Raw genomic sequence first — 27938 nt, 5'->3', positions numbered from 1 at the left:
AGTGAAAAATTATTTGTTGTCCCTTTGGGGAAGACTAGCTCTGTTCAACGTTCAAAATAAGTAAATAAACAAGGAGTCCTTGCTTGAGTGTGCTGAGATGACGAAGGAGCCCACAGCAGTGGAGAATTTCACAAATTAAATCCCTGTGCTGATGACCAGGAAACCAGAAGATAGTGTTTGTGTTTAAGCATAATTTATGATTAAATAAAGAGCATAAACATAGAAAAGCAGCAGTTTGGGCTGAAATCTGATGAATTACTGACAGTGAACATCACACAACACATCCTGTGTTCTTGTGAGAATACAGAACTCGATTTTTCCCATCCTGCCCAGCACTGTGGACACAGATGAAACAACACCACCCCAGACTCAGGCCAAATGCTGGTTTTCCAGTTAACTTTGTCCAAATTTATTAGGAGCTTTGTTTCTATTGTGCTACACAAAACATAGAGTCCTGTGTGTCTTGGTCTACTGCCTCCAAATACCAAAGCTCATAGAGCCATCATCATAAAATCACAGAATGATTTGGGTTGGAAGAGACCTTGAAGACCCTTCAGTTCCAACACCCCTGCCATGTGCGGGGACACCTTCCACTAGTCCAGGTTGCTCAGAGTCCATCCAGCCTGGCCTTGCACACTTCCAGGGATGGGGCATCCACAACTTCCCTGGGCAGACTGTGCCAGTCTCCCCACCCCCACAGTAAAGAATTTTTTCCTAATATCCAATCTAAACCTGCTCTCTTTCACTTTGTAGCCATTCCCCCTTGTCCTGTCACTACATGCCCTTGTCAAGTCTTGCCCCATCTTTTCTCTAAGTTCCCTTCAGGTACTGGAAAGCCACAGTTAGGTCACTGAAAGCCTTCTCTCTCCCAGGCTGAACAATCCCAATTTTCTCAGCCCTTCCCCACAGAAGTGCTTCATTCCTCTCATCAACTTGGTGGTCTCCTCTGAATTCGCCTGAGGCTGGTGTTAACCAAGTGAAATTTCTGAGGCATCTCTTGGAGCACATTTTTATGAGCCGCTGCCAGTCCAATGCACTTCAGCCTGTTGGTCAACATAGCAACCAGCAGGAAGTTTACCGACCAATTACCAACTCAACACCACGTTAGATACTCAGTTTCCGGCTCGCCTGGCTCCTTAACTCAGCCCTGGCGCTGCCCAACTTTGCTTGTGCAATATTCGGGGCAACTGCAAGACGCGCTCTCCCGCAGGCTGGCTGGGCGAGAACCCCTTATGCCGCGGGTACCACCCGGGGATTACCCCAGCGGTGACACCACACCCACCCCACCCCACCCCACTCCACCCCACGGCGCTAAACTGCTCCTCGGCGCAGAGGCCCAAGATCCGGAGGAGCTATACCGGCCCTCCCCGGGCCCAGCGCCCCTCAGGCCTCGGCGTCGCCATGGCAACAGCGCCCCTCAGGCCCCCGCGCTTAGCTGCCCATCTCCCTGCCTGATCCGCAACACCCCCGGGATAGCCGTTCCCCAGACTGACTCCCACGCGCCGCCTGACCGGGAAGCGCTTCCTGATCCCACCGGGACATCTGAAAAAACTACCCGCCCACCCCCGCCGGCGGCGGGCCAGAGTTGCCCGTCACGCCGCCTGACTGAAAATCGCCGCTCCGCCCACCATTACGTGAAGGCCCCTCGCTGAGGCGTCCGCGGCGCTGCCTGCGCGGAGCGCCGTGAGGTCCAAGCGTGTCCGCGGCGCTGCCTGCGCGGAAGTGCGGCGGCCCGAGGCGACGGTGCCGCGCGGGAGCGGGGCCGGGGCCGCCCGAGGGCCGGGGCTGGCGGCGGGCCCGGGCGGCGCGGGGGGCCCGGCCGCGGGGCGGCAGGAGGAGCAGGACGAGGAGGAGGAGGAGCAGCGCGGCCCGGGCGCGATGGACCAGTGCGTGACAGTGGAGCGGGAGCTGGAGAAGGTGCTGCAGAAGTTCTCGGGATACGGGCAGCTGTGCGAGCGCAGCCTGGAGGAGCTGATCCAGTACGCGGGAGGGCTGCGCAGGGAGATCCTGCAGACCGAGAGTACGTGGAGACCCCCCCTGCGCCCCCCTCTGCCGGGGGGGACGCGGTCCTGCTCCTCCCTCCGGGGAGGGGAAGCCCAAAATTTGGGGCGTTGTGGGCTGGACACCGCTCAAAACTTCGGGCTTTGTGGGCTAGGAACCCCCCCCTAAGGAGGGCCCTTGCTCCAGAGCCCCCCCACCCCCAGGATTCTGTGCTGGGGGTCTTCCCCCTCGGCCCTCGGAGCTTTCGGGGCATTGTTTACAGGGAACATTTAAAAGGTGGCAGCAGGGGAGATTTAAGTTGGATATCAGAAAATGTTTTTTTCACGCAGAGGTTGGCTGGGCACTGAACAGGCTCCCCAGGGAAGTGGTCACAGCACCAAGCCTGACAGAGTTCAAGAAGTGTTGGGACAATGCTCTCAGGCTCATGCTGAGATTGTTGGGGTTGTTCTGTGTAGGGACAGGAGCCGGACTCGATGGTTCTGGTGGGTCCCTTCCAACTCAGCATATTCCGTGATTCTGTGATTGCTCTCGGCCCTCCCTGGCCTCCCCTGCCCCGTGTGTGCTGCTGGAGAGGTTTGTTTGTTCCTGGTCAGCAGGTCTGGCGTGACCCTGGTCTGTGTGTTCATAACCCCTTTATGCTGGGTTACAAAGGGGTTGGTCACCCCAGGGGAAATACAGAGGAAATACGGCAGAGCTGACCTGTTTGCTTCCCCTCCCGCCCCCATTTCTTTTCTTTTTTTGTCTCTCTTTTCCTGTGTCCCTGAGTTGTGTGTTCCTTTGCTGTGGCTGAGTTTGGCGGTGTTCAGGGTAAAGCCGCGCTCAGCAGGACGTAAACAAGCCTGGTCTGTGTCACAGCTGATTCTGGGCGCTTGCGAAGGCTGTAAACACGGCGCGTTTAAACCTTGCGAAATCCCGGACATGGAGGTAGTGCCGTGTTTATTGAGTGGGAGGCAATGAGGAGGCAGCTGAAGTGATTTGCCCAAGGCCATGCAGGAAGCGAGTGATGGGTCAGGGATTTAAAAATAGGAATTTGCAGGCTCCTGAGATCAAACTTGAGAGCAACTGTGCTGCTGCTCTGCTTTTATTTTTGTTTGATTGGGGGAAAACGTGTTTGCCGTGGTCCTGTACAAGTACAAGTGCAGAGCTTACTCAAGAGTGTGGATAATTGCTGGAACACAAGCACGAGTGTGCTGAAGCTGCTCTGTGTGTACCCAGAAGTTTCTATAGAGAGCAAACACAAAATTCCAATTGTGAGGCATTTATTTGGGATAAAATGAGGCTTAGTGTTTTCGGCATTGTTTTGAACTGTGTTTCAGTAACTGTTGTTTGTCCTGTTTGAAATAGTATGGGCCTGGGCATTGAGGACAGTCGCTAAAATACGTGTCTTCACAAACTGAGGTGCTGGCCCTGCATGTGTGTGTGACCCTCATGCTTGTGTTGCTCTTTGTTGGGCTGTAAAGGTTTGTTTGACTGTGACATTCCTGTTGCAGCTCCAGAGCTTTTAGTCTCTTTGTTACGAATTTAGAAGATTCCAGTGTGTGATTTCTTCAGGGTCCTCTTTGGGTTTTCCATCCAAGCTTGGATTAGCAGTTTTTGGCACTGTCCAGTGAAAGCCTTGGACATAATTTCAGCATTTACCAAGTGATGCTGCCTCAGAAAGCACATCCCAAATTGAGCTTTCTTTTAGTTAATGCTCTAGAATGAAGCCAGTACATTGTTAGTGCACCCTTGGACATCTAGGGACTCTTCAAATTTGGTATCTTATGGTGAGCTGGATTCATAGGGGCCAAAATTCTTACTATTTTCTTTTTTTCTTTAACATGTTATTTGTAACTTTCTAAAAAGACCAGTTTTTTTAGCTTTCATACACTATCTTGAGGATTTTTGAAAATGGATGCTTGAAAGGAGCCAGACATTTTAATGTGGCAGTCTAATTCAGGGCTATGGCCTGCAGAAATAGGCTCCTGGATGTAATTTCGAAGGAAAAAAGAAAGAGAAATGAAAGCCCTCACTGCTGAAGAAGTTAAGACAAGATCTGAGAGCAAAGATGTATGAAAAGACCTTAAATAGGCAGTGGATAAAAAAGGAAGTGGGTGGAGAAAAAGAAACTATTAGAAACTGCTTTAACCTTTAAACTGGTTTCTTCCCCTCCACCACAGTGTATTAAAATGTCTTGAGCTGATTTCATGTTAAAGCCTAAGGGCAGACCAACCCTATGCTCAGGCCTGTGAATGGGAAGACAAAATTTGTTTTTCTTCTCTGTTCCCTTAATAAATCTGTCTTTCTGGAGTAGCCAAGGATTGCATATTCTTGGATGGTATAAGTGTGTCTGGCTGAGTAAACTTGGCATTAGACTCTGCTCTGTGTTCAATGTTTGTGGGCCAATATATTTTAATTTTTTTTTTATTTGTGACTGTGCACACATATCACAGAGAGAAGCTGTCTCATTGTCCTGTGAGCCCTGAATTACCAGGAGGGATGGCTGCAGGCTTTCTCCTGCTGAGTTAGTGCAAGTAGCTCATAGATTGATTGGAGCTGAAAGAAAGGGGTGCAGAGGGGAAACCTTCTACAGCTCTGGTGGTTTTTCCTCTGTAGGCATTTTCATTGCTTTCCTGGAGTTAGGTTTCTGCTACAAAGTCAGGGACCAATAATTGACTTCTTCGCTTGGGGTAAAAGCAGGCACCCATGTGGGTTGTTTGGGTTTTAGCTTAATGGCTTTCAGAAAGTGCATTTTAGCCTTTCTGTTTGTTGGGGAATGAGTATTTCCACTTTGCTAGTTGCATAATCTCTGGCTGGTCATTTTGCCATGGCAAAATTCATGAGACAGAGATCCTTCATGTTATTTTAAGTGTTTGCCATAAAAATTAAATAGCAACTGAGAAATAATGACTAAACTTGAAATAATTTGGGGAGGTGGACTTTTTAGAATAGCTGAGTAGAATTTTCGATTTTAATTTTAGATGCATAGAATCACTGAAGTGACTTTCAATCCTATAACTCCTCACTCATCTGCTGGAAAAAAAACCCACAGAGCCCTATTAGCCTTTTGCTCAGGAGATGATCTCTGGCTTTGTGGCACTGGAGTTAGAAAAAAAGAATGGTAAAGCTTATTTTTGTTCTTAAAACCCATGGCTGTTGGAAAAATGCTGTTGAAACTTCCCCAGCTGGGGCTTGTGAGGCTGGGCAGAGGGGAGGTGCCTCAGTGTGTGACAGTGTCAGCAGCAGCGTTCAGAAGGAAAGTGCCTAGAAAAAATGGCTGTGAAATTATTATCTACTCCTTGTGATTGCAGAGTTTTCTGGATTCCCTTTGCTTTCTCCAGAAACTGGGCTCTTAACAAGCTGCTGAAAGCAAAGACGTGTTAAAATATGAAATCAAAAAGGAACAAACTTAAAAAGCAAACACATTTTCCATAGAATTCTTCTTCTGAAGAGATACTTTAGTGATTTTGTTTTTTCATATGAAGGCTTTGGGCCTGGATTATTAGGGAGATATTTCTGAGCTGCTCTCCCACTTAAATTAACCTTCCCCTGCAGTGGGAGGCTGCTAAGTCTGTGTCCCTAAAGGAAAAATTCTTCATGTAGACGGAACTTTGAGAAAGGAGAAACCTTCAGAGGTAAGACCGGAAGGGAGATTTTTCTTTTTTTTTTTTTTTTTAAATCAAAAGCAGGAAGAAAGGATTAGAGTAAAGCACGAAAAGATGTAATTTTCTTTTTTTCTGACTCAGACTTCTGAGTGATGTTTGAATCAAGGCACAAAGGGTGTAAGCTGTGAAGTGCTATGATGTGGTCAGGGGCCTGTAAGCCTGTCCTGTTTATTATTTTCTTCACAGAGTGGGTCATACAGCAGTCAACCTGTTGGACATCAGCTAAGAAATGTCACTGTTTCTAGAGAATAAGTCTCATAACAAGGTCCACAGGTCCTCCACAGACTGCTTCTCATCCATTGAGGAGAATTGGAGACTGTTCAGAGCTACTGCCCCGACTCAGGAAGCAGAAGCTTCATACAGCTCAAACACAGAGTCCAATAGTAGTGGGTGGCTTGTGGGGCAAGAATTAATTGGGCCATCTTAATCCACATTTTGCATGCACCCTGTTAAAGCTAAACATGGTGTTCTCATGTACATTTAAGGGCTATCTAAAAGAAAACTGATCCTGTAGTAGCTTCAGTATCTTTCTGTTATGTCCTTAGGGATTTGTGAACTGAGTGTTACTTTGAGGTGTTCATCTGCTGTGACTGAGACACATGAGACCCTTACATTAAATTTTTAAACTGTTGCACTTGTTCAGTGTTACTGTGCACCCGACTGGATTCCTAATTCCACAGGAGAGTTTTCATACAGGTGAATTCCTGTACATCTGCCTTGATTTTGCTTTGCAAATACTCTCTAGATTGCATTTCTTTAATGCCATTTTTTGTCTGTTTATGTTGTTGCCTATTAAGAGATTTAATACTACCATTTGTTTGTAACAAAGTTGGTAATTTTCCTCTCTTTTGTCTAGATCAAGATGGGGACTTGTCGGGGACGATTTCACTTGTTATGACGCAGTGTTGTAAAAGAATAAAAGACACAGTCCAAAAACTGGCCTCAGATCACAAAGACATTCACAGCAGTGTCTCTCGAGTTGGAAAAGCCATTGATAAGGTATTTATTTTGTGCTTTGACTGCGTTATCACATTATAGCACATGTGTGGTGTGTGCTCTACTTCCCAAAATTCTTTTTTTTTTGCTACAGTTAAGCTGAGCTAAATACTCTGTCAGCTGAAGAAGCGAAGGCAAGACAGTGGGCAGCGCAGTACTTGCTTTCAGAACTCTCTGCAGACAGATTTTTCCTTCTGGGACAGCCCAAATCTCCTAATTTCTTACAGAACATACCCTGTAGATACTACAGGATATAGGAATATTTTGTGTTTTATCAGTGTAGCAAAATGTTTTCTTCAATGTCTGTCTCAGTAAGAAATACTCTTCGTTTTTATATATGTTTATATATATTTCTAGTTAATTGTCAGTAGCAATTAACTTTAAACTGCCATTTTGCAGTGTAAGTGGCTGCCCCATCCCTGGAAGTGTTCAAGGTGAGTTTGAGCAATCTGGTCCAATGGGGAGACCCTGCCCGTGGCAGGGGGCTGGGATAGGATATCTTATTATGCCAAAAGGGTGCTACAAGTATACTTTCAGGCCATGCTTTTCTCCCTCTCTGGTCTCTTATATAAAAGTAGTTTTGTGTGCAGGGAGTCTGATATTTGCTCTTATGGACATTTTGTGATAGCTTCACAGAATGTGACTCTGACAGGGTCTAAACATTTGTTGAGTACACAGCACTGTTTATCCTTTGGGAATCTCATTTAAGCTTTGGTAGTAATGATAATCTGCTAAGACATAATGTAACAATAAGGTGATGAAGAAACAAAGTACATAATGCTGCATTATTAGGCAGAATGTCCATGAAACTTATATTTTTTATTTATATCTGACTGACCATTGTGGAGAGTTCAAACTTTTTACTAATAGCTTTAATCTACACGTCACTGTTATCCAAAGCTTAAGGATGCATCTCTCTCAAATCCTTGCTGCTGCATCTAAACCAATTAACTAGAGTAAAATTCCATCCTTATTACCAGCTTGAAGCCTGAAATAAATCTGTGTAATCTTGTCCTAAGTTTTTAAACTTTCCAATTCTGCTTTAGCAAGTGGACTTCGTACAAAAACACTTCTAGGTTTAGCCATACTTTCTTAATTTAAATCCTCTGAAGTAGAACAGCCCCAGGTTGTATGGAGAGGATGTAAGTACTCAGTAGAAATTTGTGGTGGTATTTCTTACAAGCCAAAGAAAATGCTTGCAAGCATAATGAAGCTTAGGATTGAGTCTAATCTCCAAATTGCTGTTTCAGTTGTCATGGGAATAGTTTTTCCAGTGTTCTGCCCTGCTGTTTTAAGTTTATGTAGTGTTTTTATTTGAAAAATAATAGATGTAAATAAAAGCATTTTTAAAAATTTCAAATGTGTTGCTTGGTAAAATAGTAGAAAGGGTCGCATTAATCTACTCTGTTTCTGTTGAGTGTCAGAAGGGCTTTTTCAGTGAGGTCTTAAAAAATGCGCTCAACTGGCTGTGTGCAGTGTGCTTGTTCCTCTGCATTTTCAATCTCACTTATTGTCTGTGGTGTTTGCATTAAAAAATTAAAAACAGTGGGAACTGCACGAATCCCCAGTTCTGCCTGTAACAAAGGATGTTGTTCTATAAGTTGAGATTGTCTCCTTAAATATGTCCTTGGTGAAATTTTTTTATTCGTTTACCCCAACTGTATTATCTTAAGGGGTCTACTTTAAAATATACCCCAAAGTCTAAGCCTTTTTGTCAGATGAATATGCATGATGTTCAAATCCAGGTGAAATTCAGCACTTCCCTGAGCTGTAACATTTGAAGCAAATCTTCCATATATACCTAATGCAGTTTCCCTGTGCTGCTGCAAAATACACTTGGAACCTGCCAGCAAAATCTTTGTTGGCACCAGAGTCCCCAGCTGGAATTGCTCTCCCCCATCCCTTCACCATGATATACTTAAGCTTAAACCAGTAGAAGTAATTAAGTGCAATTGATGTAGTGAATTGATTCTCAACACATTCTGGTCAAAATACTTCTGCTTCCAAAATAAAACAGTCATTAGAATTTAAGGAAGCGCACACAGCCTTTGCCTTGATTCATGAGACTGAAGTTTTGTTTCTGTCACATGTAAGTCCTCACTTATTTTACAGACAGATTAACATCTCCAAAACACTGCTTATAGTCTTACTAACTGTGCTTGCTCAGGTACAGAGAAATGGCCTGGTTAGAGATTGGGAAACATGCTAATACTGGTACCCATTTCATGTGACACAACCAAATGGTAGCTGCTGTTGCATGTAGAATCAATAGACTTCCTATTTAGCAAGTTTGAATTGTGAAAGAACTTACTCTTTTGTCTGCCAGTGGCAATTTCAGGTTAAATTTCTTTTTTTTTGCTGTATTAGGGCAGGGCTATACCTATATAAAAAGTTCAGTCTGGTCAGTTTTTAAGTTACTCTAGTTGTTGCTTGTGAACTTGGATGAGCCCTAGACTTGCCTGCCTGCAGAGTTCACTCTGAGGACAGAAACCCTTAGAGCAAAATGAAGTTCAAAATTGGCATCAAATACATTGAAGTCTGAAATGCCAGAGCTTTGTGTGTTGCTTAGAAAGTTTATCTAATAAGCTAAACCGTTTTTTCATGGCAGTCCTACGTGAATTGAATGCTTCTGATCCAATAAAGGCTGCCCTTTCTTCTAAAGAGCGTTTTCTCCTTTGAAATGAAATGTTTGCATCCAGTTTTTTTCTGTATTGTACTGGCAATTGCTCTGCTTCCAGAACTCATCATGTCGCCGTTGTTCAGCAAGTTGTTAATCAGGTAACTCGTTCATCAGCGTCACTGTAAATCAATCACTCTTCTGGAATGATTTGAATTCATCTCAAAGCATGTTTGATGGGATGGTAAATGTTTTCCCTCTAGGAGCAATCTGTCTGAGTAGTGGTTAAATGCCTTCATTTAGGAAAGTAAGTGGAGTAAAGGATAGTTCCTTCCATTTTCCCCCTGAATTTTGTATTTGTTTATGACCAACATTTTAATCCAGTCTTCGTTTTGGGAAAGCAAACTTTTGCCTAAGTTAGTGTTCGTTTCGTGTAAAAACTTGTATGTGAACACACTAAAAACCTTTGCTGTGCATCATATAATTGTGTTCCTGTGAAGAATGGGGCTACATAAATATAGGGTCTTTGCAAGTTGAGCTTTGTATTATGTGTAAACAGATTGAACAGAGAAGATAAACAAAAGTTTTATTTGTACTTTGGGTAAGAATTCAGAAGGGAGGAACGCATAAAGTAATCTCAACTGAGTAACCGAGGAATAAAACTGTCCTTAATCATCATCCTTCTTCATATCCTATTGTTATGAATAATATGGAGGGTTGTGTGTTGGTTAAAAAGGTACATCGTGTGTTTGTGAGCATCTTGAAGTCATCACGTTCTAGCAATTATTGGTAATGTGCTGTACATCGTATCATTGGTGTATTTAGCACATAATACTGTACATTTTGGCCCTGGGCTTGCTAATTAAGCTTTTAAAAAAGATGTGTTCCTCAGGAATGCTAACTGACACATCGGTTATTTTGTGTTTTTCAGGTTTTAAGCTTTCTGGAGTTTTTAACTTACAGAAATTCTTTTAACTTTTGAAATCTTATTAAACCCCACGTACTGTCAGTTAACATACTGTTAGCATTTACAAAACAAAACTGAGGGTTGCAGTCACCAGCAGATCCTGCATGCGTGACAGTTGTGAAATATATAAGCCAAAGGCAAGTGATAATTTTTTCTGACATGTGGCAGTCACTCACTGTAATCTGTGCAGTCAGTTCCTGAAGCTCCTCGGGACCCAGAGGAGGCAGAGCTATAGAATCCCACATATAATACAGACCTCAAAATATTTTAAACTAAAAAAAAATTACTGGAATGAGAGCCTGGTCAAGACTGGGTTGGTCAGAAAATGACTGAGGTCCTCAGGTATAATGATGGGACTTGATAACTTCTTTTGTGTGACTTGGAAAGATCTAATGATGGAGTTTTGTAAAGATTCACAAGGCTTGGTAGTTTTGCTGTTTCAGAAGAAAATGAGCGTTTTGTGAGAGCACTAAGCTAATTAGTTCCACCATCTCTGCCCCCAAGCAGTGAGAATGATGTGATAATATTTGAGGCATAGGTGCAGCTTTACTGGTCCAGAAGGATACAGTTTCTGCTTTAGGGGTTGTATCCTTGCTAGGACTTGGAATTGCATGAAGAATAGCTAATAGTCAGTTATTTTTTAGATTGATGATGATCTCCACCCTGGAAATTAGGTAACAGAAGCAAGCTTCTGAATCCTGTCTGGTATCCTTTAGTGCTTTGTTAATGGATTTGTGTTGCCTGCTGGTGGTGGTTGGACACTGAGACCAGAGTCAGCAATGGTGGTGAACCTTTAAGGATTTGAATGGCTGACACAAATAAGAACAGTATTATTTAGTCTTCAAGATGCTTAAGTTTTTCAAGATACAGCTTAGATGTGAACAGCATGACAGGGAGCTTACAGGTTAAGACACCCAAGTGAAAGTGTTATTAAATGTGAGACATGAATCAATGGCAATAATTTAAATGCTCACCTTACTCCACCATCTCAGAAAGATGGCAAAGTCAGTTTGCTAGACCAAGGTTAATGTTTTACTGAAAGTTTGCTGAGAGCCCTGAAGGAAGCAGTGGCTTTGGAGCTGTGTGTTCAGGGATGAAAAGGCTGCCCCTTTTTCATGATGACACAGAGCAGCATCAAAGGGATGTGGAGGTGCTGATGAAGGAAATTAGTAAGTGGTGAGTAACAGGAAGGTGCAGTGTGAAGCTGGGGAGATAGCTGGTACCATCTGGGTGTTATCTGCCCTGCCTGCTGTGACAGAAGCCTGTGTTTGTGTGAGGCTGGTGTTCCCAGGGCTGTGGATCCTCACAGAGCCACAGCTGAAGCACTGCTGTTTTCACTGAACTTTCCTTCTTGGGCGAGAGCTGTAGTCATGAGATCAGGCAGCAAGCAATGCACTGACTTCTAGACTCTTTTGTTTAGAAAGAGGCTTGTTTTAAGCAGTGGATGAGGATTTTTATTAAAATTAACGTGCTTGCCCTGATCATAAAACATGTAAGCAGTTAAAAATCCTGGTTTATATCTTGGATTAGAATAAATGTTGCTCTCCTGCTGCCAAGAGGCAAAGTGCCAAGCAGTGCCAAGTGTTAACTGGGGAGTCAGCATGACAATCTCTTTAGTTATTCCTGGAATATGTCCGTAGGCCACTGGCCTAAAAGTACATAGCACTGGGATCATCTGGGTTAGATCTAAAAAAGATCTCTTGGATCTTCAAAGCTCATCCTGTTGTTGGGATGTTGCTGTCATCAGAGATTTGAGTTTCATTGTTTGAGCGTGGCAAGAAGTGACTTTTTGCTTTTTCAGCATTGCTTACCCCCCAGATATGTAAAATATCCTTGAGTTAAAGCTTTTACTTTCAGTTTGGTGTTCTGTACTGACAGAGATGCATTGATGACTCTATCTTGATTCTAGTGCAGGTAATTTTGTTTTCTGTTCTCTAAACATTTTCAGTTTTCACACATGGAAGAAGCCATTTCTGCAGATACTTCCTTCACAAATGTATCATGGGCTGGAAACCCCTTTATTGGTTAACTAGACTTCTAACTTTCTGGCTGGACTTGTAATTTGTCAGTGTCATTCCTTATAGTGAATAATAGTCAGACTTGAAACGAGCAAGCTAAAAAATTTCTTCTTCCTACACAGGAGGTAATGAAGGAAGCTGACATATATTTATTTCACTTTGGAGATAATTGAGGGCCAACTGAGTAATAGGCAGAAGGCATCAGGGTGGAGACACAGATGTCCTGCATAATTAAAGGAAAATGATGTGGGGTGATTTATTCCAGCCTATTAACTGTTGATTTGTGTGTTTCAGAACTTTGACTCGGACATCAGCAGCGTGGGGATAGATGGGTGCTGGCAGGCTGACAGCCAGAGGATCCTCAATGAGGTGATGGTGGAGCACTTCTTCCGGCAGGGGATGCTCGATGTTGCCGAGGAGCTCTGTCAGGTAACAAGTGTGGATGTGGAAAGTTATCCACTGAGGAAAGTGAAGCTTTGTTGGCTTCCTCGTTTGAGTGTTTCAGGTGAATATTTAAACTTATCAATGTTTTTCATGCTTTAACTAAAGAGTGCCTTTTTTTTCATTCTTCCTTTTCAGGAATCTGGTCTATCAATAGATCAAAGTCAAAAAGAGCCATTTGTGGAATTAAATCGAATATTGGAAGCATTAAAAGTTAGAGTTTTGAGACCTGCCCTAGAGTGAGTCTACTCATTTCTTTTCCTCACCTTAAAAAAAAATGCTTTTAACCATTCTTTAGTTTTTCACTTTCAGTACTGTCTTTAGTATATTCTGATGTGTCCCTGCTTGTCCTTTGTGAGGGGCAGTTACTGAGTGGATCTTTCCTCTTCCATCCTGTGTCACTCCCCATGGGAAGTGATTAACTAAGGTTCTCTTTCTTAGATTAAGAATTCACTTTAGTCACTTGTGGTGCTGCTTTAAGGAAGAAACATCACTTGAAGGAAACGTTGTTAGCCAATGATGGTGGTTGACCTTCTGTTGGATCATGAGTGAACCTTATTTTAAGAGGTCCCATTGTGTAATGGTACCAGGGCTTATTAAAGGTGTTGGGTGCCATGAAGCCTTTGGGGTGAGCAGAACATGACTTGGGATCAAAGTTCTCACTTGTCCTCCAGTCACCCTCCCTTTCCAGACAAGGGACCAGAGGGTGGGAAGAGCTTGGGGCTGACAGTGCTACTTCTTAATGAGATTCTTCCTGAACAAAATAATAAGAAACCTCCTGAAACTCCCTCATCCTGTTTTTTTTAAACTTTTTAAAGCTTAAGTTGGTCTCAAAAGTAAGAAAAAAAACCACAAAAAATCCCCAACCAAACACAACAGCCTAACAAACTTTAAAGTGACATTTTAAAAATAAAAACAATGAAACAAAAAAAAAGTCAAAATTTGTCTTTCATTCCAGAGCATAAATAATATACTTGAAATAGAATTTTTTTTGCACTATTCAGTTAATTACATTTTCATATTAACAACATTTTCTTTTCCCTTTTACATGAACCACCATAGGTGTGTCAGTTGAGCATTTACTGGCATCTAAACTAAGTGCAGGGACACTCTGATATTCAAACCCTGGTGTTCATCGACTGAATCCTGGGTAATGCCTCTGGGTCATTCAAAGTTTGACCTAAATAGTTGGTCTTTGAATCTAATTACACAGGTGGAAAGCTGGGGTGGTTTATTGCTGTTGAATTGGCTAATTGAAGTGGAGCAACAGTGATATTACAACTGAAACAAGATTTACTGTCAGCTACACCACATATATCTTGTAGTTCAAATAATAACAGAGCTGTTGTGAAGGATAATCCCTGAGGAACAGTAACTTGCTGTTATGACTGTTCCCTTGAAATCTCTAAATTCATTTCAGCTCCAGTTTGCTGTGCTTTAGGCCTTACTCATTGCTGCTGAGTTGTATCATGTAGTTTCTGCAATGTGTTAAATATTTCTCAAACAAAGGAGAAGGCATGGTTGTCCCTCAAAGGAATTTTTATTTTCCAGCTGAATGGGCAGACAATAGGGTGTATTGTCAGCACAGTTTGTGTCTTGGTCTCCCCCTTCCCTGTCTTATTTCTGTGAATAACGTTAATTCTGTTTAAACTGGACAGTGCAAAAGCTGTCTGCCTCTCTTGGCTGCTACTGGGCACAGAGGGGCCTTATCTATTAGTGGTGCTGCTGATGTAAAAACCATGGCTCTTGGGGAGGGTGATCAACATGTGACAAAATGTCATGGTTTGAACTCTCTGGTTGAGGAGATAACCAATGCAGTAACTGCCCAGTTATCCCACAGAACTGCTGATGCTTGTGAAGGTATTTCCCTTTTATTTCCTGTCAGCCACAAGTGTTCAGGAGGAGGGATAGAAGCCACTGCTGTGTGAATGGCCTCCATATGACAGAAAAAGTGGCATTGTGCTCCTTGGGCTAAAATTGGCATCAGTGAATAAAGCTTCAACATCAAGCAGCCCCAGACTGGCCCATTGCTGGGTCAGGTTGCTGACAGGGGTGTTGAAGCAAAGTGTCACACAAGGATGATTAATTACAGTCTCTTGAACCAGGAAGTGGAGTATAGCAGTTTTTATCCATGCAAAATTGTGAAAAGCTGGGATTAAGAGGCAACCAGTCTCTCTGGCTCTACCAGCATTCTCTGCTTGTGCTCAGCTTCGCTCACGGCTGGAAACAAAACAAACACAGGTGGCTCCTGGTCACTGCCATGGAAGGGAGTTGTCAGATTAATGACTTTTCAAAAAGACTTTCAAAGCCTTTGCTGAGGTGATGGAAATTAGTATTCGTGTCTCGGAAAAAAAAACCCTAACCGAATTTATTATTCATGTTTTCTTTCTAATACAAATTTCAGTGCTTAAAAATGTGACCTTTCAGATTTAAACAGAATGTGACTGGCCATAACTTTTTTGTTTTCCCTTGTGGGGTGTGGAAGTTGATTTTTGTAGAGGCCTACTTTGGCCTTGCACTCTGAGCTGTGTAATCTCTGTATGCCTGCAAGATCCCATTAATTTCCAGTGACTTTTTCTCACTGTAGTTTGGTGATGGGGAGGGAAATCCAGTTATTTTTCAGTGTGTATGCTGGCCCAGATTGGGCCCCATGTGAGGTCCTGGTAGAAAGGACTTGGAGGTTCAAAGCTTTGGCTGTAATTTGGGAAAGAGATGCTCCCTTCTCTTTTGCCTGTAAACATCAAGTTGCACAGGTCCTGATATTTGCTGGATCCTTGGGGTATGATTTAAACTTAATTTAATCTTTAGTAGGCTTTGTTGAATTAATTTTAACATCTAAATCCCATGTGGGAGCTGAAGAGAGCCCTGTGTGTACCCATGGTTTGCAAAGTATAGTGTAAACTTTAAAAAAAATTCAGATGGATTTGAGTCTCAGAAGTTAAAACACTGAGTGTCATTTTGAAAAGAGGTAGGAAGACAGGTGATTACTAATAATTCTGGACAGTTGAAGAGAATATGTGGGTTGAGTGTTTCAAACCTCCCTTGCTGGTTTTTTGTTTTTCTATTGGAAATAGGAACAGCATGTCCCAGACTGAGCACCTCAGGCCTTGCCTCTGTGCTTGCTTTCTTTTGATACAAATCTGTGCTGCCACTCAAAGACCTAAAAATGGAAAGCCTGCCTAAAAGCTAATTTGGAAAAATAGACTCGACTTCAGCAAGATGAAGGACTCTGTCATGTGGGTGCAAATATTGGCAGGGAGAGGATGGAGGCTCTTTTGATGCAATAGAGATTAATATCTCATTGATGGCACTGTAGGCTAGTCTTAGTGTTTATTTATAATAGTTTTTTGGCCCTCATCTGCTTATTAGTCTATGGTTGTTAACTTCAGGCTCTTGTTTTTGTAGCTAGAATTGGACTTTACTGCCATAATATACTGTTTAAACTGTGCACACTAATAATAAAAATACAATTAAAACCCCCCTCTCCAAACTTGTGAAACCACCCCAAAACCCACTCACCACCCATGGTTAGTGAGTGTGCTCTTCACTCCTTCCTGGTGGAGATTCAGGAAAATCTGAAACTGCCTGAAATTGGGGACAGTAGGGCTTGTTCTTAGTTCAAAGGCTCCATTTTTCACTGTTTCCTACTGAAAGGTTACTGTGTTTTTGCAAAGCCTTGCCAGTGAAGTCAGACTCCTGATACTTCCACCAAAACAAATTGAAAGTGGATACTTGCTCATTAATGCTACATCCTAATGCAGAAGGCTGACTTGCTTTGAAAGCCTTCCCAATACAGTAAGAATGCTTAATTTTCTCATTTTAGTATTGATTGAAAAGAAGCCTCACATACCCTGTTTTTTTTAAGGAACGCAGACTTCCTCACTTCCTTGCTAAAAAGTGAAAAGCTTTTTGCTTAATAGGGCCCCCACAGTGAAATTAGTAGAACTAATTAACACTAACGAGAAACAGATGTACTGGAGAACATTGAAACTTGAGGTTCTTAAGAGAAAGATTGGATTGATTTAGGCCTGACTAAACGGAATTAAAGAAAAAAAGACCAGCATCAAAATAAACCTTCCAAAAAAACAAGAAAGGGATGGATAAATTCTAAATAATAAAGAAAAACTTGTATAAAATGCTTTGAAAAATTCATTTCATTTTACTCTATGTATGTTTAAGAATTCTTTGAGCCAAGCTTTAGTGTTGTCATGGTGAATGAGACACAGAAAATGAGAAATATTTTTATTGTCCAAGTTGAAAATAACACAGAAAGCAAAGTTTAAGCAGGGTAAAGTACGATATTAGAACTGATTTCCCTTCCCCCACTGTGAGATCTTGATAATGTCTGTCTTTGAGGTCCCATAGATGCAATTCCCTTCTCTAGGGCAACAGATGCACACATGCAAACATAGTGGCTTGAACAACGTATTTGGTGAATGAGGACGTTGGAAAATGTTCTTGGTCAAACTTCTTGACATGCAGCTAAAGAACTGTCAGTAATTGTTAAGATTCAGAGTGCTATTAATTGAAATACAATAGACTTGAGCTATTTCTGCTTTATATTGTGCCTAATTTAGTCTTGTCTTTCAGTCAGTGAATGTTGAATTTTTGCAGTGCTTAACCTTTACAGCAGCATCAGAATTAACATTGTCCACATTTTATGCACCCTGTGCAACTCCATCACTTGTGAAGGGCCTTGCCATTTTCTGTGCTCTGTAGAGGTTCTCAGAAGTTCAGGGAACAGTCACACTTTCATTGAAATAGATGGTAGATAATAGATAATTGCAATGATTTCATGTGGTGTGGGCTGACACTTAATTACTCTCGTGTCACGTCCCATTGTACCTCCTCTCTTCTTCCAGGTGGGCGGTATCCAATAGAGAGATGCTCATGGCACAGAACAGTTCATTGGAATTTAAACTGCACAGATTATATTTCATTAGTTTATTGATGGGTGGAACAGCAAATCAAAGAGAAGCACTTCAGTATGCGAAAAACTTCCAGCCGTTCGCCCTAAATCATCAGAAAGGTAAATTTTTGGTCACATTAGGGGGATTTAAAGAAGTGAGATATGGCACCTTGTAGTAAAACATAATTCATGTTCCAAATATGTTTTGCTCCATTATTTTCAGTTTGTTAAAGGCTTCTTCTTTTTGGATTTATCACGTATAACAGAAATCCTTACATTCAGAATTACCTTCTTTTTTCTTTTTTGAGAGGGCTCAAAAATATTATCTGAATGTTTGCACATTTGCTTAAATTTAAGGGTTTTGACTCTTTAAATAAAATCCAGATTACATCTAGAATAGGCCTGCTGCCAGAGTAAAGTGCTAAAAATGCAGAGGAATGTTCTTGGAATAGTCATCTGCTATTTTCTGCTGCGTGGGGTAATACAAAGAGAAATTAAACTTTTGAAAAATGGAGAGCATGTGAGTTAAATGAGCCATCTCAAGCTGAATCCAACAAAGCCTGTTAGGGTACTGTGTGTGTCAGAAAGCTTAGAAAAAAGTAAACCTGCTAGAAGCAAATTCCCAGGCAGCACACTCTGGCAACTCCCCAGCCAAAAAAGTAGCAGGAGTGGAGCTCTCCTGGCTGTCATGGCTGTAATTGATTTTTGTGGAGGTGAGGATGTCTTTCCATGTGAAAGCTCCAGCTGGAGACACAACCCTTTGTTTATTGTTCTAACTCTGCTGTTCCTGGTCCCTCCCAGATATCCAGGTTCTGATGGGCAGCCTGGTGTACCTGCGGCAAGGCATCGAGAACTCGCCGTACGTTCACCTGTTGGATGCAAACCAGTGGGCTGACATCTGTGATATCTTCACAAGGGATGCCTGTGCTCTCCTGGGCCTCTCAGTTGAATCCCCTCTCAGTGTTAGGTATGCTGCTTTTCTCTTGCTTTTAACACCAGGTACTTCGTGGTTTGCTTCCTGTTTCTTGTTGAGGACAAAACAAATGACTTTTGAGCAGTCTCATCTCGCTTGCATTAAATACAGGGTATGGTTACAATTAACAAGATCTGCAAGGATTAAAAACCAGAGGTTCCTGTGTGCTGGACTTCACCCTGCACCACTGCAGCTCAAGAGGAAGCATTCCTGGATGGATTTATCTTCCATAGTTTAGACATAACTGAAAGATGAGGATGGCAATCGGCCAGTTATTCCCACAACAAATGTGTGACAACTGTCCCTGCTGTTCAGCTGAAAAATAACCCTGAAAATGTGGCCATGATTCCATCAGCATTTGATAATTTTGGTATTTAATCCACACATTACTGGTTTTCTTCTTAGAAGAATGCTTAACAGTTATGTTGCAGTTTCAGTTGCTAAAATTTCCAATTGTCTGCTGGGCCTCTTCTGCAAAGAAGAAAGAGGCGCTTTTAAGCTCAGTAGCTAATCTGACAAAATGCAAATCTGTAGGAGGCTGCTGGAAATATGAAGAAAACCCAACCTAATCTCGTTCTAGTTTCTTTGAAGATAAAACAGATTAGCTGCTATTTAGCCTTTGCATGTCAATTCGCCCAGTACACTCCCCTGATGATTTAATTTTCATTTAAAATGTTAAATAGAAAATAAATTAAACGTATCTTTCTAGGCTGGATTTGGTACTTAGCAGAAGCTTTTTTTCCTCTTTTTTTTGTTTGTTTGTTTTGGCTTATTTTTTCTTTTTACTCTTTCCATTCACTGTTGTTACACTTCTGTGCTTGGTTGAGAGCTCTCACATTGTTAAGTCTTGTGCTTTTCTTGTTTGTACCTCAGTCACAAAATACAACAGAAACAACAAAGGGAGCACTTCAGACTAATTTTTCCTACAATAAACTTTCAGGTTCCAGTTGGAGGGTTTTATAGGTATTTAGGGCTTAAATCTCTGAGTTTTTACTTTCATCTTCCTCTTGTTTCATTCAAATAACTAGCAGTCCTTTAGATTTTCATTCCTCAGGCACTGATGCTGCAATGCAGTTTTCAGATCAAATGGCCAAGAGATTTTCAGTGAAGTGGAAAGTCCCTGTTATTCATGTTTGGTGTGGTTGGACATTTGCTCTGCTCCTGGTGTGGAATTGATTGTGCTGAAATGTATTTACTGTAAGGTGGTATTGATGCTCTTGTCATAAACAAGACTGTTCTAAACTGGTGTGACCTTGGAGTGCTGCAGGTCCTTTAGCAATTAAACAAGCTTGAAGTGAAATCTCTGCTGTAAAATATTTTATTTTCTAGAACATGAATAGCAGGCACTTTTTAAATGCTGATTGGCTTCTCCAGTATTTATCTAATCCTGTACCGGCCTCATGGTCTGAGTGGAAATAGTGGGAAAATTCTTGTGTTGTGGGGGTTGTGGTTCGAGGTCTTGAAGGACTACAGGAATTTGAATTTACTATTTACTTGAGCTTTTATATTCTGAAAGGGCTCTTCAGAGATGTTTTCACACAAATACTATTTGTTAGACTTTTCACAGGATTAACAAAAGTTACACTCAGTCCTGAATTAACAAAAAAGCGAAGTGTAAGGGTTAAAATGGCTGGCTGGAGATGTGAGATATAATTTATTTATATATATATATATATATATATATATATATATATATATATATATATATATTTAGCTTAGGCAAAGGATCCATAAGTTTCAGGTAGAGGAAAGGCATGACTTATGTAGACAATAATGCTTGCACAAATAGTAAAATAATCTGCCAAACAAACAGAGCAGGCTAATGGAAAGGTCAAATCCTGTTTCTGTTGCTGGTGATTTCCAGTACTGTCATTAGACTTAAATCCATCAAATTATCTGTTAATTTGGAAACTGTGTCATACTTTCTTTTGTAAAATACTGAAATATTTCCAAATAATGTGTAAGTGCTGCTAGTGGGTAAATCCCAGAGGAGGCTAAACTGTTTGTTGGGACAGACTTTGGGCAGTTTTATATTGCTGTTCTTGTCACAGGCCTTGGTTTCCTTCCTTGCCTTACCTACCTTTTTCTACATTTCTTTTCTTGCTTTAAGGTGAAGGTGGAAAGACACGTTTCTTTACATGGTAATTGTGTGTAATTAAAGGATTATGGGTTGTGTGTACTTATGGGTTACATGGAAACTCTTTGGCTGCACGTACTCCACTATAGCTGAGAGCAACTTCCTGTATAAACTAGTGTGATGTCTTCCTTCTGTACAGCTCAAAATCAAAGTAGGTGGCAGAAGAAGTCAATTAATTATGAATCTCAGAGGAAGGATTAACTGTTGTTTTCTGTCCAGAATGTAGTACCTGAGGGCTCCAGCCTAAAATCCATGGATAACTGATAACCTGCCCCAAAACTCTTGCTTGTCTGTACTTTTAAGCTCCCTCCAAGTATAACAAGATGTAAATGAAAAAATACAACAATCTTGTGTCCTAGTTAACCTTTAAAATAGAAATGTGAAAAATGTTGGTTTCCTAACATGCACCTTATATTAACATGTCCTTTCTCTGCAGTTTTTCGGCAGGTTGTGTAGCACTACCAGCTCTAATCAATATCAAGGCAGTTATTGAGCAAAGGCAGTGCACAGGGGTTTGGAACCAGAAGGATGAACTCCCGGTGAGTGAGTGCTGAGCTGCCCCGGGGCAGATTTCTAATGGCAAATGCCGTTTTCAGGTTTCTTTTGTGCTGCATGTTATGAGATGTTTTACATGGCCACCACCTGCAGCAGCTCTGGGGCTTGGGGCTCTGTGCTGCACAGGGCCCTGGGGCTCACAGACACCCCCACACACCCAGACACTGACCCAACCAGCCACACAGGCTGCCCCAGACACAGCACTGCCCTCAGCAGCTGCCACACAGGACTCACCTGAAACATAAATACAGACAGCCAAGATCCCTTCCTTCTTGGCAGGGAATGATTGACATTGACCAGTGAAAGCACTGGTGAATCACCCAGATTCACAGGCAAACCTGTGCTCATGGATCCTCAATTCAGCATGGCCCTCCTAGCCCCTGTTAAACCGTTTTGCAGCTGTTCCTCTGCCGTGTCCTTCCCCCACACTTTTCTCCTGCAGTTTATACAGTTCTACTAATCCCATCTCCTCAGAGACCCTCAAGTTTAGATTTGTGTCTGTTGAAAAGTCCAAATTTGGTTACAGTTTCTTGATGATCTGTTGAGGTTGCTTCTTGTTACTATTGCCATTATTTTTGTCCATCAGGTTTGTACCTCTCAGTTTCGTTTGTTGCTCCCCCTTTCATTTGTTATCCCCCTTCATATTGAAAAGGTCTTTGATAAATGACCTTTAAGAAACTGATGCTCTCACTTTCCACTTATCCGGAGATGTCTCTGTATAACTGGAAGGAAAATGGATCCCACAGAGAAACATTAACTTCTCCTAGCTAGGCTTGAGCTCAGTCCAGGGCTTGCTTTGCACCAGCTTTTTATCAGGCAGACAGGAGATGAAAGAATTAGTGCTGCATCTGGGGACACAGGAATTGGGATCCAGTGCATCATGCTTCCAGCACATCTCATTTGTATCAGTTGAAATGAAGTTCAGTTGTTATGAAACCCCAGTTTCCCTTTATAGCTCTTACCAAGTGTGTGCAGCTCTCCAGTGACCTGCTCCTGATTTGGAAAGGAAACTTATTTAGTGCAACTGGGCATGAACTGAGTTAGCCTCTTCGACTGCAGCTGGAAGAGATTCATTTATAGAGTAAGGATGAGTGCTGAGTTTTCTCCCAGCTGTGTTTTCTGTAGTGCTGAGAGTGTAACCTCAGAGTGTGATAATATTCTGCCTTGCTGTCCAGCCAGGAATGAATAGCTAGGGAGCATTTGGAAAAAGATTGCTGTCTGATGGAAATCAGTTAATAATACACGTGTGTCTCCTTGCATTTTCTAAACTGAAGGGTCTCTAGTGTGTTCTACAAAGGCAGTAGAGGGGTGGGAAACCTTATATTCATTGTGCAAAAATAAATTAAGTAGCATGAAAAGGTCACATTGTCAGGTTTTGTTGAAGGTTAAACCTTTGGAACAGAGGACTGATCAGAACAGGTGCTTTGGGTACACACGGTGTGATTTTTGTAGTTGTCACTTAATTACTGAAGTCACAGACCTGTTATTCTCTATTACATGTCCTTTTCTGAAATAATTTTGTCCTCATGGCAAGAGTTGTGCTGCACAAGTATTTTCTGTGTTGGTACTGAAAATTAATGATTGTGGTATACTTTATTATTCACATGAGACGAAACTGTTGGCAGAGCCTTTCAAGAAGCTGTAGAACATGAATATAGTCAACCCAAGAGTTATTATTTTTAAATTTCCCCCTAAAATGAAATCTATAAACTACTTTTTATTTCCTAGCCAGTTATTTCCAGAAAGTCTTGTTGGGTCACCAGCACAGTTTTCCTGCCAGGGCATAGATCTGCAACAAAATTTGCACTTGTACCTTGGCAGAATATGTTGTTTTGTTTTTATTCCCCATCCCCAACATAAATCACTATTTTAAAATCACAATTAAGTATTTTTGGCCGGGAAATTGTCATGAATCCACACAATGGATTTTTTTTTGCTTTCATAGCTGAATTTTGAGAAATCTATTAAATAAGGGCCATGACCTAAAGGGATAATTATCTGGAAATATAATCTCCCAAGATAAATGTTTGTGTTACTTTCTTTCACAGATTGAAGTGGACCTCGGTAAAAAGTGCTGGTATCATTCAATATTTGCCTGTCCCATTCTTCGTCAGCAAACAACAGATAATAATCCACCTATGAAATTAGTCTGTGGTCATATTATATCCAGAGATGCTTTGAATAAAATGTTTAATGGCAGCAAGTAAGTACCATTCTTTTATTTCAAACAACATACAGACAAGGACACATCTTAAGACTAGAATAGTATATTTTGGAAAAACTGTCCATAATTATGTGATAGGTGGAAGCTTGTTAATCTTGGAGAATGGCTTGAAAGCTGGATAAGCAGGGTTGATGCACTGGAGAGAAGCATAATAAACCCTCTGATGTTGTTGGAGGTGAGCTTGCATGAAGGAATGCAGTGAGCAGGGTGATTTTTCACGTTGTAATCACCATTGTGTTGTCTTAAATTCAAACTGGAAGGCTTTACACACACAGTTTTTCCTTGAGAGCAAGGTTAGTAAAGCATGAAAAATCTCTTTTAAAAACAAAACCAAACCTCTGGGGGGGAATATGGCTTAGTAATTGAGCAAGGAGGGGAATTATAACTGTGGAAATACTCCTCCTTAGATATCTGTGGGGTGCTTCAGGCTTTTGGGAAGCAGGAAATGGGAGAGAGAAATCCGTCCAGATTTTCCTGAGGAAGAACAGTGGTTATTTGGATTGAATATATACAGCTTCTGTGGAGGCTGTCAGCTTAATTTAGAGCTGTAAGTCATTCTGGGAAATCCAGTGTGAAAATAAGTGAGGCTATGAATGGAAATGTCAAGTGATGTTTGCATTCTGTTCCTTGTTAGAAAAGCCTTAAGGGATGCCTTTGTGGGTGACTTTAGCCATTTTAAGCAGTAAACTTGCTGCTGCTTGCTCATTCCTGTCCCTGATCACTCATTCCTGGTGCTTTCATTGATCAGTTTTACTAACAGCACAGCTCTGACAATATTAACTCTGGAGGGGTGGATAGGGGAAGAAGGTAAAATGTCTAAACGTAGGAGATGGGGGCAAAATGGATCAATGCTTCAAAAAAGAATCAATTTATTCAAAAAGAAGAAATATTGTAAGTAGGTGGGATTGTGTGAATGGAGACCTTAAAAGGCAGACCAGGCTGATCCTTTAGTCATAGCCTGCAGGAGCTGATCTAAGTGGGTTAGAAAACCACAGTATTTTGGGAACCAGACAATAAAATGAACTGGATATTGAGAAAGCCACAGTGAAAGCTACCAGCTGATTTAAAATTCCTGCAAGGCCAGGCTGGATGGGGCTCCAGGCAACGTGGTCTATTGGAAAGTGTCCCTGCCCATGGCAGGAGGGTTGGAATGAGATGGTCCTTAAGATCCCTTCCAGCCCAAACCATTCTGTGATTCTAAAATGCAACAAGCAAATCCAGAAGTAGAAATAACTACAGAGAAATTGCTCTTTATGATAATCTGATAATTCAGGGGCTTGTGGGTGAAAGGTGAAAGACTATAACTAGAAGGAAAAGCATGGTAAGTTCTCTCTCAGCTAAAGGTGACTTGTAATGGAGCCAAGTAAAGTGTTATGGCTTTAAGAGTGCAGTTGTTTCCTGCTAACAGGGGGAAAACTCAGTATCTTTAATGCTCTGTTGTCACACATTGTCCCAGTTCTAACACATTGTCTTTGTCCCCAGATTAAAATGCCCCTATTGTCCAATGGAACAGAGCCCTGGAGATGCCAAACAGATATTTTTCTGAAGAAAAGTTTCATTATGCAGTTTGTAAGTGACACTCTGGATTTCAGGTGCATTTCAGGAGAATTAAAACACACTTGTTCCCTTTTATGCAGCAGACTGAGGACTCCTGTGTTTGTATAAGCTAATGCTACAGAAACTTTGCCAACATTTAGTATATACATACCAAGTGGAAATGCTACAGAAATACTATTACCATAGGGCTTTACTATACTCTTGGTCTCCATACCTGATCAAGTTACTACACCAGCAGTTGTCATTCAATGCAGGTTTTTGTACTTAATTATATGGTGACTTTTTACTTTTTAAAAGCAGAAATTGATCACCCCCATTTGTTTAATATTCTTCCTGCTATTATTCTATCATTTTATTGATAACTGTCATCTTAGAGAATGTTTGTGGACAAAGTTTTATTTCCTGTAATGTGTACATAATTAAAGGTAAATACTTCAGAAAAAAAAAGTTTGATAAATTGAATAGTCGTTATAAAACTAATTTGTATTTTTTTTGCTGAAAATGCTGTGATATATTCTGAGTTTTTCTTTCAAACATTTTTTCAACTTTTACATAGAATTCAAAGTAAATGTGCATATATATAAAGTATATAAAATATATAGCCCCAAGGGGCTACTGGTTGAAATCCATCACTAATTTATAAGGGTGATGTGTGGCTAAACTACTATTGGGGCAGAGAGGGAATAGGAAATCCTGTTCCTCTGGTTTCACGATCGAGAAGTGTTTATGTAAGAGAACATTCAATAAATTCTGAAGTGGAAATGCTTTTAGTCGATGACATTTGCTCTCTGGCCTTTGTAGTCATGTTCTTTGAACTTTGTATTCAGGATTAGGCTATAAATGTCATGTTGCTGTATAGTTTAATAGTCATTATAGTGTGCTATTTATAAACAGTTATCAAAACCAAATAAATTGTAGAAGTATTCATTGTTAAATGGGGGGAAAAGCATGTTCTGATGCAATCTACTGATCACGACTCTGCACTTGGCAGAACTGGGCCCTACATCATATATTAGGAGGTAGCAAGTTTTCTGTAGCTTGAGAACACTTTGCTTCTAGCCTTGTTTTTGTAGTAGAATATTACTGCCATTGCCACTTTCTCTGCTAAATTTGTCATATTGTTGACTAGGTAAATTTGTACTCATAAAGGAGACATAGATCACGGCAGTTAAATCTTTTTTAGTGTGCATATATTTGTATTTATTGCACTGTCCTATAGTAGGGCAAACAGCCATAAGGCATGCAAAGCTACATGTAAAATTCTATTTCTGTATTGTGTAGTTAAAAAACAACAACCAACCAACCCCAAGCTTGTCTGGTTGAACACTGACACACTGGTTGAATGCACTAGCACAATGCACTACAGAGAAGACCGTCTTTGGGAAATCTACACCTTTTGAATTTGTCTGTCACCTGACTGGAGAGACTGAGTCGGACTCTTATGGGATCAGTGACAATGGACAAACCTACAGAGACATTATAAATGAGAAGCGAGTCAAGGCACACAAATTTTAAACTTCAGATGTGTTTGATACATGTGACAAAATACAGGTGTGTGATTTTCTGCAAAACTTACATTGTATTCACACTGAGTTCCAAACAGCCGCGTTACCAAGTGGTAAAATCAACAATAAACGGGTGAGGATATTATTTTCCATGTAGGCTTCCTAGTCTTGCTGAAATTGCTTTCAATATTTTCTTTTGACTGGAATTCCTTAATGCTTTGGATCTGTATGAAATGGCATACAAAATAATTAAAAACCCAAAAAACCCAACCACTAGTAATAAACCCCCCCGACAACCAGCCTGAAGTATGAGTGCTGCATCTTTCTCTGTTAACACTGATGGTATTTTAGCACTGGTGTGAACACCAATAAGTGTTGATAGCTTAAAGCCCAGGGATGGAACAGTTATTAAATGGAAATAGGGTACAAATTTGCCTTGGTTGTTAAATATCAACTAAATATCAACTTAACTAGTACATGTTACGGATCCATAGCTAATTCAAAAACTCTTTTCACCAGATCATTGCCGTTCTTTGCTTATCTGCCTGTACATTGATTTAAAAAATCCTTGCAGTTGTGCAGTTCCACCAACAGATGATGCTCACGGTTCAGTACTGAGAGCATGCGTGCTCACCCTGACGGGAGGCTGTGCTGGGCCTTTGGGAAGCACTTCTGCACTTTGGGTGGCACAAATAATCCAGTTTGCCCTGTGAAGTGATGTGGGTTCTCTCCTGCTACCGCATGCTGTGCTTCTGGTAACTGGAGAACATGCTTGCAGGGGAAAAGTGAATAAAACTCTGTGGTTTTCATACTTACAGTGTAGCTGGCATCTGATATGTGTGCATTGTCCCTAAAAGGCTGTGAATATCCACAGTAAAAAAAGTGTTTGATTTTGCAGCTACAGTGGTATCTGAGATGTGTCTCCATTACACTTTTGGACCAGATTGTGAAGCCTTGAACTAGTCCCTGGAGTAGCCCTGTGTGTCCCAAGTGCCTTTTAGAGCTGCAGGGTGGGAGTAAAGACACTCAGTGTGTTTGTGTCTGTATCCAGATCACCCTGTCACTCCTTGGACTATGCTGGGCTTGCAGCTGGTGCTTCTCCCCTTTACAAACTGTTAGAACAGCAGCTCTGAGCAAGTGCACCTGTTAATGGTATGGATGGGCATCAAATCAAGAATTTTTTGACCATGCTTGTATAAAGTTTAACTTATGGGTGCTCTGAAAGTAATGGATGTTTATAAACTTGATTTTCATAGCAGCACCTTGTTTGTAGTGTCTGTTCAATGTCTATTAATAGACTTGAATTTAAATTTTTGTAAATGCCTTAAATAGAAAATGTATTGTAATGTGTTCTTGTGGTGGTTCAGGTCTGACTTGTTTTATAAAACATTACC

General features: G+C 41.3%; 1 protein-coding gene and 1 long non-coding RNA gene across 2 annotated transcripts; both read left to right on the top strand.

Moving 5' to 3' along the window:
* Positions 1–1801: 1801 nt before the first annotated feature.
* On the top strand, positions 1802–26696 carry RMND5A (required for meiotic nuclear division 5 homolog A). Its single transcript, XM_014876218.2, has 9 exons — positions 1802–2020; positions 6502–6644; positions 12538–12672; positions 12823–12923; positions 17547–17713; positions 18395–18560; positions 21140–21242; positions 23307–23461; positions 24965–26696. The coding sequence occupies exons 1-9, from the start codon at positions 1879–1881 to the stop codon at positions 25026–25028; spliced, it is 1176 nt and encodes a 391-aa protein (XP_014731704.1). The 5' UTR covers positions 1802–1878; the 3' UTR covers positions 25029–26696.
* On the top strand, positions 6827–9379 carry LOC148223854 (uncharacterized). The gene is made up of 3 exons (XR_015802992.1): positions 6827–6952; positions 7041–7075; positions 9250–9379. It is a non-coding gene; the product is annotated as an uncharacterized LOC148223854 (long non-coding RNA).
* Positions 26697–27938: the final 1242 nt, after the last annotated feature.

Source organism: Sturnus vulgaris, chromosome 4 (genome assembly GCF_052056855.1).
Source record: "Sturnus vulgaris isolate bStuVul1 chromosome 4, bStuVul1.hap1, whole genome shotgun sequence".
Classification (NCBI taxonomy): Eukaryota; Metazoa; Chordata; class Aves; order Passeriformes; family Sturnidae; genus Sturnus; species Sturnus vulgaris.
This window is presented reverse-complemented; position numbering and strand designations above follow the sequence as displayed.

Coding starts and splice junctions, on each gene's coding strand:
- RMND5A (XM_014876218.2), top strand. CDS start 1,879: ATGGACCAGTGCGTGACAGTGGAGCGGGAGCTGGAGAAGGTGCTGCAG. Junction 2,021..6,501: donor GGAGATCCTGCAGACCGAGA/GTACGTGGAGAC, acceptor TCTTTTGTCTAG/ATCAAGATGGGGACTTGTCG. Junction 12,924..17,546: donor GTTTTGAGACCTGCCCTAGA/GTGAGTCTACTC, acceptor CTCTTCTTCCAG/GTGGGCGGTATCCAATAGAG.